Source organism: Gobio gobio (assembly GCF_949357685.1).
Source record: "Gobio gobio genome assembly, chromosome: 17".
Classification (NCBI taxonomy): Eukaryota; Metazoa; Chordata; class Actinopteri; order Cypriniformes; family Gobionidae; genus Gobio; species Gobio gobio.
In genome coordinates, this window is record NC_137110.1 from 19,995,336 (window position 1) to 20,006,283 (window position 10,948).

General features: G+C 37.8%; 1 protein-coding gene across 1 annotated transcript in view; it reads right to left on the reverse strand.

Moving 5' to 3' along the window:
* The window catches only part of pik3r3b (phosphoinositide-3-kinase, regulatory subunit 3b (gamma)), a 205,799-nt gene extending 199,831 nt beyond the window's left edge, over positions 1 to 5,968 (reverse strand). Inside the window, exons 1-2 of the mRNA XM_079841717.1 lie at positions 5,739 to 5,968; positions 4,539 to 5,431 (exon numbers count right to left, since the gene is read on the reverse strand). Coding sequence (XP_079697843.1) covers positions 4,539 to 4,857 — 319 coding nt within the window. The 5' untranslated portion in view covers positions 4,858 to 5,431; positions 5,739 to 5,968. The remainder of the gene's footprint in view (positions 1 to 4,538; positions 5,432 to 5,738) is intronic.
* Positions 5,969 to 10,948: the final 4,980 nt, after the last annotated feature.

The window sequence follows — 10,948 nt, forward strand, 5'->3', positions numbered from 1 at the left end:
AAATTTGCTCAAACACAAAATGCTAATGATGCCTTTGCAGAGAATGACAGAGATAAGGGACACAAAAAAAAAGATGGCTGCTGACCTTATAAAACTATGCTAATACACAAAGAAACATATGGTGAATCCTGGAAAATCTCCATTTCAGCAACTATCTAGAGAAAATATCACGTCAGAACAGGCCACACCATGCTACAGTAGCTATGTTTCCATCCAAAGTTGTGAATATATCTAAATTGGAATATGGCATATAACATTTGTGAATAACGCACCATTTCCATCCAGTGAGTCAAAGAGAACAAAATCGTAATTTCTTGAAAAACTGCTGCTAAATATCACTAAGAAAATTAAGAGAAGCCACTGTATAATAATTTTAGTATATAATGAATTACTTGTGTCTCAGAGCGCGCAGACGAAACAGAGGCAGATGCCAGATGAGGGAATTATACTGAGCCACTTTGACGACAGATTTTGCTTTTCCATCCAGTGTTTTTTTATGCGATATCCCAAAATACGCATACAAATAGCCAGGTGGATGGAATCATAGCTAGTGAGGGTTAAATGGATCAACCCAAATTTCCTAGAGACATGGGAACAATTGTCATTGCCAGCTTTCCAACAATCGGTTTAGCTTTTTGTTGTTTGAACAGAATAAAAACACATGAAATTGAATATTTACAATCTATACAGTAACATTTGAAAAAGTAAGCGCAGAACGTGGAAACAAGAGTGAGGGGAAAAACAGCATAAGCATACAAAAATATAAATATAATGCAATTTGAATAACATGTTTGGGTTTTATGCAATACCATTTTGAATGTTTAAAGTTAATTCGTGCTTACAATTATTTTTTTATTCACGCTTGTCGTTTCGATCTGCGTTGTTTTCTAGTCTGATAACTTTGCATTCAATATATTTTTAAATGCTTTTTTACAATTTTGATTATTATTTTTTTTATTATTATCTTTTGATGGTAAATTGATCCCATAACTGACCTGCAAATTTGTGGAAATTTTAACTTTAACTTAAATTAAATCTCATTGATTGCAGTGTTGGGACATGAAATACATGCTATTTTATTCCTGTATTACAATTATTCTTCATTTATAACATTATTTAATAATCTAATTGTTGTTTAATTGATATTAATTCAAAACAGAGGCCATGGGGCTTGACATAATATCCTGTTGTCCATATTTCAAATAATTTTGTATGCTTAAAATTCAGTGTGAGTAGACTCTACATGTAGGTCAACCACACTTCTAGGAGCTAATGATATGAAAATGTATCTTTAATAATATGAAAATAATACATCAATGTAATTCTGAATTGGTGTTCCATATTTACAGTTCCAAAAGCTTATACTCTGTAATGCATGGTTAAAAACAAACAAACAAACAAACAAACAAAAAATCTGCAAAATTTAACTGACCCATTTGATCGATTCGGTAAACTTGGACAATTTGCTAGGCTCATAAAACTCTCTTCAATCAGGGTAAGTGTTTCGTCAGTGTTCCACAAGGATCCCTTGGCACAGGGTGAGTCTAATGATTGGCTGACTGTCAGCCATCCAATGCACCAGTGATCAATTATTCAACAGAACTGCATGTTTTTGCCTCTCCCGACACTAAGGAATGGCTTTGCTATGCTGTTTATCACCATCTCTGCGCCTTGGCTGAAACAAAGATCCTCAAGTCACTAAAATACGATCTACAGTGAATAAAACACATTAATAGTATAAATACAACCTAAGCCTTCACCATAAAAGAGACATGCACCATAGACAGCGAGAGAGAAGAACACTCTTGGAAAAACCAGAGTTGACTGTCTGACCTAGTTAGCATATGAACACCCCCACAAGCAGACTGTACCACAATCAGAAACACAGGGGCAACGCAGGCCCCATAAAGAGCTTAACACATTTGAAATATAATTTTGTCTTTTTTTAAAGTCACCATCTCTGCAGGTACTTATGTCTTATCTTTTTTCAGAGATATTCACAAATCCTTGACAGATCCCTAAATTCAGCATGGGAAGTAACGTTTCTAGTGGGAGCTGAAGTCTGTGATTTGCACACAATGTCCTCAAATTCAACTGGAGGGTTTTATTATAGGGTTGTGCTGCCTAATCTGAATGTAGGGAGGAGATAATTAGCCATCTTGCTCTGAAGATTGAGGGTATAAGATTATGGATGCCATAGAGATGTGGTAATATTTTTCACTCCATAATGATAGATACGTTGTATGTGTAAATATGTATGTGTGTGTAAATGTATACATTTAGTCTATGCAAGCATTATTTATAAAAAAATAAAAAAATAAATAACATACATACACATTTTTTTAAATGTGCGTGTGTGTATACAGATACATACATTAGGGCTGTCAAATCGGTTAATCGCATTTCATCTTAGTTAATCGCAATCGAACAAAAGTTTATTTATATACCGTTACCGTATTGTTCCGAATATAAGATGACCCTGATTATAAGACGACACCCCCTTTTTCAAGATATATCTTTTGGAAAAAGGCTTTTTGAAGACCAAATCTTGTATTTTACATAAAAAAAATTGCTTTTATTTGAAAATTAATTTCATATTTTTCACATTTTTGTATTGAAAGTATGGTAAATACAAGTAAAAACGATCACATTTAAACGGGCTTTAAGCGTAATTGGTGCCACCAATTGTTGCGGGTGTATTATTGACATGTAAAAGTCTACACCCTGAATATAAGACGAACCCAGGTTTTTTCAGATGCATTGTCTTATTTTCGGAACAGTATGGGTAATAATTGTACATACATATACATCAGGGACGTGAGATCCATATAAGCTACGAATGCTCTGCCTACCCAAGCCATTGGTGGACTCTCTAATTAATATTAACACTATAAATTCCCTTGTTAGAGGTGTATCATAAAGCTTACATGATAAAATGTTAGTAATACGTATTTAACTCTCCATCATTTATTTATTTGCCAAACGACGGTCATTTTCTTCAAATCAGCCACTTACCTGGAACACTGAGAGTTCCAGGTAAGCAGATCCATAGCAAATTTGCCGCCTACACTGTTATGTATCGTCATCATTGTCCAGCATTCTCATTGGTTTGCTGGCATATGGGGGGTTTCATGAACAGGGAAAGCTGTCCACAAGTTGCTCGCCCAAGCGGGAAAAAAGGCTGCTGCTCTTGATCAATGAAATTGTATTTGATACAAAACTAAATAGACTAAATCAAGTGAGAAAAAGTCATAACTGAAACTATTTTCATAGTATTTTGTTTTCTCCATATGGAAATTTATTTTTAATGAAAACTTTGTTAAAGACAGAACTACTGTAACTATCCGAGGCTGTTAATCGTAGTCTATGCATTTGTTAAAGTCATCTATTTGCATTATTTCAACATATTTTTAAAGAATACTTATTTTTTCATTATACTTATGTTTATTCTAATGATATTTTACTTATAATTGGCTACTAATATGGATTATTTTGTACTTATTTTTAACTCCTAATAAAAAACCACTTCTGGCATATATTTAAATTGACACCTGCCATGGTGTTTCTTATTTGTCGTCTTTGATTTAGATGCGCCATACCGTTAGATGCGCCAGCCGATGTGCCATACCGTTTAAAGGTGCGGTATGTAGGATTGGCAGCAAGTGGTCAAAATAGGAACTGCAGTCCAAATTCAAACTATTGGAGATCGTCGTTTCTGCACCCCCTCCTCCTCAGACTCAACGCTCACGCGGGTTGCCAGCTTGAGGACACGCAACAGTGAGCAAAATTGACAATAAAAAAGCCACACTGTAAGTTGATGAGTTGATTTATCCGTGTTTTAATATGCTCTCATTCATAGAGATTTTCAGACGGATGCCAATGCTTTTAAGGTCGGATAGAATCGGCGATATCTGACCCAGTTTGTTTGCTGGCTTCCACGGCTGCAATACACGGTGTTGTTTTCCACCAACTGGCAACCTGGGGTGTCGAAATACTATTGGGTAAACTGGCAGTTTCGCACGGAATATTCCGCACGGAACGCACTTTTCAAAGTAGAATAACTGGCTGCAGGATTGTTTTTCTGAGAAAGGAGTATGTGAACTTAGCATGTTTCCTAAATATCTGCAAACATATGGTATTTTTATGCTTTGGAAAAGTGAAAAACTTACATACAGCACCTTTAAAGGTGAAGTATGTAGTTTGTGCGACATTAGTGCCACCTAGCGGAATTACAAAAATACAGGATATTTTGTCCCTTTGATACATCGCGCCTGACTCAACTCATATAATATATAATATATACACACATATTATAAACAAACTTATGTTATATGCGATTAAACGTGATTAATTATTTTGACAGGACATATATATATATATATATATATATATATATATATATATATATATATATATATATATATATATATATATATATATATATATATAGCATTTCTAGTGTTAAAAGTACTTATTTTACCAAATTTAGGAATAATACATAAATTAGGTAAAATATACACACTAAATGGTACACTCACCTTCTGAGGCCCCCGGGGGCTGAGGCCCTACAGGTGTTGGCGGTACAGGTCTTGGCCAGGGCTTCCCTGAAGTAAGGCTCGTTCTCACAACCCCGACATACTCCACAAAGGTGCCAGGGAAGTTGCCCTTCTCCTTAGTACGTTCATTGGTGCCATGCAGCCAGCCCTTTGGACACTTCTCGTCACCCTCCTGGAATTCGGACGTCAGTAGTGCCATCTTACTGACTGTGAGGAGATCGCCAGGCTGCAGGGAGATATCGTCACCCCTCTCCTGTTTGTACTCGAACAGTGCACGGTACTGGAAGCTGTCAGAGCTCATGATTTGTTATTTACATGAGCTCAGAGGGGGGTTTTCGGTGTTTGATGCTTGTTTAAAACTGACCTGGATGCAAGTTCTTGGTTTAAATCCTGAGTGCTAACTCACTTGGAAAGTCCTTGGGTTAAATCCTGAGAGCTCAGTGACATTTAGCTTCTTGTAAGGGTTAAAACTCCAACAGTACCATATGTTGGGCAGAGGCTGTTATTGCGCAGTTCTTGATTTGGTCCATAAATAAAAAAGTACAAATTTATTTGAAACGAATTCTAGAAGTCTGGGGCAAGATATAAAACGGGGTCAGAAAAAGCAAAAACAGCCCCATGAAGCGAGGGATGAACAGGCGGGTGATGGTGCAGGACAGTGATAGCACAAATTTGGGGGCACAGTGACCTGGAATCGGGACGATGGGCTTTTCTGCAGCATTGGCACTAGTCCACGTATAGAAATGAAACATTTATTGAAGTAACCTCTCAGTCCATTAGCAGGTGTGGTCAGAGAGATACTAGCATGGACATTGCCTACTTATCAAATGACTGAGCAAGAGCCTTGGTCATCTTCTTGTTAAAGACCTTAAAACCTGAAAGCATTCATTTTACAGTTAGTTTCACAAATTACAACTTGATATTCCATTAAAAGAGCAACTTTTGCTTTCAATAATAGATTTATAATAATACAAACTGCAGTATTGGATTGTAGCTCAAAAGCAAAAGCACTGTATTGCATGCACAGCATCAAAACATCTAGGTGTTAAACAGTCGCAGAGCAATGCAATGTGAAATGACATATAGCCTACATGCCTGACTTACAGCGCGTGACTGGGACAGTGCCAACTTGTGTACAGCGTGCAGAAACTCGACTCGTTGATATTGCTTACTATAACTTACCTATTATCGCACTTCCCCAAACTGCCCAAAATAGAAGATGCACGTAGTCCAACGCAAGAGGAACGAGCGATGATTTATAGTCTGTTTAATTAAAACATGCGTTTAAAATATATTCCAAAACAACCTGCGTGGCTGAGTCAGACATCCAGCCAGACTAGTGCTGTAGTACGGTTCAGCCCAAGTGACGTCAGATACCACGCCTCCGCTGTCTGCTTATCACACCGTGGGACAAAGTTGGGAACTCGGGTGTCCTTATGTAGCGGTCAGGATGTGAAGAACGCACTGCAGCGTGAAAATGTTGCGTCGTACTTTTCATCCGCAAAGACACATTGTCACACGTTATATAATACTCGTCTGGCGTGTGCAGATCACGTTAAAAGCATCCATCAACATAATATGTTCTCTTGTCTAGATCAGGGTTTTTAACATTTACAGACCCAAAAGAACCCCAGCCATTTCAGGCAGGGACCACCCAGTATAAATGCATTTCTACAACAACATTAGCATTGTTCATTTGACATTTTAAGCAAAATGCGTTTTACATTTAGCAGCAAAACAATTTAAAAGGTAAAAAGGCACACATTAAAAAAGGTAATAGGCTACTTTACAATACATTAAAAAATGAACACTTCAATGTTTTTTGTTTTATGGTATAAGACATCTGCCATAATAGGCTAATTTTTATTTATTTGTTTTACAATTTTTCAAACAAAAAAAGCAATTTTGACAAGAAAGCACTAAAACTGGTAGGAAAGGACCTCTGTATACTTCTGATTACTGTAATACATATGCTATTTTTTGTGAATGTAGTAGCATAATATTCATGATTTAAAGGCATAGTAGGCTATGTAAGATTTTTGGATTAAGATATCCAAAAAAAACCTCTAGAACAATGTTATATATTTTGTAGCCTACTAACACGATACCAAATGTTTCCAATAATGTTTAAATCCAGAGAAATAAGCAATTTTAACTAGGACACGGGCTTGTCAATAACATAATTTCCTGGGTTACCCTTGATTTCCGAAACACCAAAGACACTTTAATATATTATGTGTTTTATTAGACAGGTGAGCAACTGTTTGGGCACATTCATCGACAGAAAACAAATTATTGTTATATACACTCAACTAAAGGATCATTAGGCACACCTGTTCAATTTCTCATTAATGCAATTATCTAATCAACCAATCACATGGCAGTTGCTTCAATGCATTTAGGGGTGTGGTCCTGGTCAAGACAATCTCCAGAACTCCAAACTGAATGTCAGAATGGGAAAGAAAGGTGATTTAAGCAATTTTGAGCGTGGCATGGTTGTTGGTGCCAGACGGGCCGGTCTGTGTATTTCACAATCTGCTCAGTTACTGGGATTTTCACGCACAACCATTTCTAGGGTTTACAAAGAATGGTGTGAAAAGGGAAAAACATCCAGTATGCGGCAGTCCTGTGGGCGAAAATGCCTTGTTGATGCTAGAGGTCAGAGGAGAATGGGCCGACTGATTCAAGCTGATAGAAGAGCAACTTTGACTGAAATAACCACTCGTTACGACCGAGGTATACAGCAAAGCATTTGCGATGCCACAACTCGCACAATCCTGAGGCGGATGGGCTCGAACAGCAGAAGACCCCACCGGGGACCACTCATCTCCACTACAAATAGGAAAAAGAGGCTACAATTTGCACGAGCTCACCAAAATTGGACAGTTGAAGACTGGAAAAATGTTGCCTGGTCTGATGAGTCTCGATTTCTGTTGAGACATTCAGATGGTAGAGTCAGAATTTGGCGTAAACAGAATGAGAACATGGATCCATCATGCCTTGTTACCACTGTGCAGGCTGCTGGTGGTGGTGTAATGGTGTGGGGGATGTTTTCTTGGCACACTTTAGGCCTCTTAGTGCCAATTGGGCATCGTTTAAATGCCACGACCCATCCTCTGATGGCTACTTCCAGCAGGATAATGCACCATGTCACAAAGCTCGAATCATTTCAAATTGGTTTCTTGAACATGACAATGAGTTCACTGTACTAAAATGGCCCCCACAGTCACCAGATCTCAACCCAATAGAGCATCTTTGGGATGTGGTGGAACGGGAGCTTCGTGCCCTGGATGTGCATCCCACAAATCTCCATCAACTGCAAGATGCTATCCTATCAATATGGGCCAACTTTTCTAAAGAATGCTTTCAGCACCTTGTTGAATCAATGCCACGTAGAATTAAGGCAGTTCTGAAGGCGAAAGGGGGTCAAACATAGTATTAGTATGGTGTTCCTAATAATCCTTTAGGTGAGTGTAGCTCAACACAGTTAGTCTCATTGTTTAAATCTAGTATTCTTGATTTACAGTGAGTACCATGTTTTACCATGCCTAATATCAATCTAGCTTACTGCAGTGTGCAACAAGTGTCTCATAGTAGCCGCCGAGTGAACGAGTAGCATTATAACCTAACTTTCAACACACTCAAATGTATCTAATATGATAATAGAGCACTGCTTTACCCCACAAACGCATGACCAGAAGAAGCGGAAGTGGTCGTCTGCGGAATAATAATAAAATCTCCACTGCTCTCGAGCCGTGTGTCGCACTTATCTCTCATTAGCAATCGCTCCAGCGGCCTCATTCCACTCCAACAGCTATCAGCCCCACCCTGCTTCATACTACAGTAACATTAATAAATATTTAATACATGAGCTTATCCATGAATATGATTTATTCCCAAGTCCCGTCGGATTCTTTTCCACTGTTGAAAACTACAACTCCCATGCTTCCACGAAATCAAGGCGTCATCAAGCTACGCCTTTATTTTGAATTGGCAACCTCTATGGCAGCGATAATTACATATTGTGCCTTTAATATGTTTTTCCTTGAAAAATGTTTTCGGGAAATAATAAAAGCATACTCAAATGTGTTTAAGGTGTATGGATCACATTTTATTACTTTCAATAATTTAACTTCTAGACATTTTAAGATTCTTTACATCAAAATGATCTGTTACATGGTTTACAAAAATGTATGAAACCCACAAACACAAATATTACAGTTTTTAAAAGATTTCTTCTTTTCATAATTTCTGCCATTCCTATTTGTCACTGATCCCTATATTGCCTTAGAAAATAATGTAATTTATATCTATCATCAACTAACCTGTAAAACAAATAACATGATCCATTTATCACATTCAGTGCATTTTTCATGTATCTCAGATATCAAACCCTCTAAAGCAGTAGGAAAATGTTGAGCTTTTATATTATTAGTAGTCATTGCTTCTGGAATACCACAGTCAGTTAAACAGAGCGGTCCAGGAAATAATTATGCAGTCTTTTAAATTAGTCTTCTACAGAAGTGATCATTGATGGGATTTTCTTTTCTTTTATTCAACGCTAACCAAAGCAAGACTATTGCGATTAAGAACTTAATCAGACACAGTAATGTAATATATATTTAATGCAGGTCTAGGAGCCACATTAAACACTGTATGTCTTAATTGTTATTCATCAGCACATATCTATGTCTTAAACAGTTGTGTGCCTCTTCATTGCAGGGTCATTACAGTAACCTGGTTTCACTTGTCATTGTCTACCCTTGGTGCTTGGTGCAATACCTTTTAATTCTCTGCCTTTGAATAATGCAGGTAATTTCAAAGGCCATAAGGTTGAAAGTGTAATTCTGGTACAAAAGACATCTAAACTCAGTGCATTAAAATGAAATAGTAAACGCCAAGACCTTACATGAATGCAACGTGACAGAAATCAATTTGTGGTGCAGAACCATAGATAAAGTTATCAAGATTAAGGGTATGAATGCATGTGCACAATCTCTGGCATATGTGCGGATGCATACTGAGATGGCTCACAGGTATAATAATAATAATAATGATAATAATTGTGTTTTGTTATACCTTAAATGCATACCTTGGGTCTTTAGTGACCCGGGACATCATTCACTACCCTCCTCTTCATTCATTTTTTAAAGTTAGACATCAACCTTCTTATTATTCCTCAATAAATTCATTATGAACAATATAACAAGAGAAAAATAATACAATTATAAAAGAATGCCTGTTTTGCCACTCATTTTTTGTAAAACATTGTATAGGGTCGCTAACAACCCGAGGTGTGTAATTTTTTTATGCACAAAAATAATTGAGGGCCTACGCGGCACAATGGACGCAAGTGTTTTTTGCTAGTTTCAGCCCAACGCAGTTATCATTTTCACATCCAGTGCCATGTTGTTTAAATAGCAAATGCACTCGCGCCCATTTGTTTGCCCATGGGAGTGCTGGTCTGAAAACGAGGTGTGTCCAGGCGCATTGTTGGCGCGTTGCTATTTTGAGGCAACTGAGCCATTGACCAACAAAAACCTGGACTAAAGTCAATAGCGCAGTGTTTTTTGTGTTATTTAAAGGTCTTGTTAGTAATGTGCACCTATAGGCGGGTGCGCAAAGCCCGCACACTATGCTTATTACACACACAGGGATGCGCAGCAGCACACAATCATAAAAAAAAAAAAAAAAAAAAGGATTCCTCTCTGGAGAAGCGTTCAGTCTTTCCGCTCACAAGTTCCGCCATGTAAATAAATCCACCATGGTGCAAGTGCAACTGGCTTTTAAAGGGAATGGGAGATTAGAATCTGATTGGTTTATTGCATTTTACGCCCAAAACACACCCATGACTCATTAAGAGACTAAGTGCAACCCTTTTGGACCATGCATCTGGCGCGCAGCCCATTTTTTCCGTCGCTAAACTAGCAAAAATCGATTCGGACACACCCTAAGGTCACCAGCGCCATGCACTTCAGACCATGCGTTCAGATCTTTAAAATAGGGTCCTTAATCTTTGATGCAAGTATAGGTATCTGCAGGATAGTAATAGGAGTTACTAGATCAGTGGGCGAGGCCATAAACAGAGGGCGTTTTTCACTGCTTTACCTGATTTGCACACGTCACAGTGTGGGTAGGTTTTAGGGGTGGGGTCGGGTCGGGTGAAGGAGATAATTTTCATTGCATGGTTTATAAACACCCATCAGTTTGAAAATACCCACCAATTTAGAAACGTCCACTTTGTTCTGCAGAGACCTTTGATGACTGAATAAGTGCAATTCACCTTTATTCCACAAGGTGGCAATATCTGATACACGATGATGAAGTGAAGTTTCACTCACAGTTACCGCAGGCGGAAAACAAAAGAACAGGAAGTATCATCAGCAAAACCT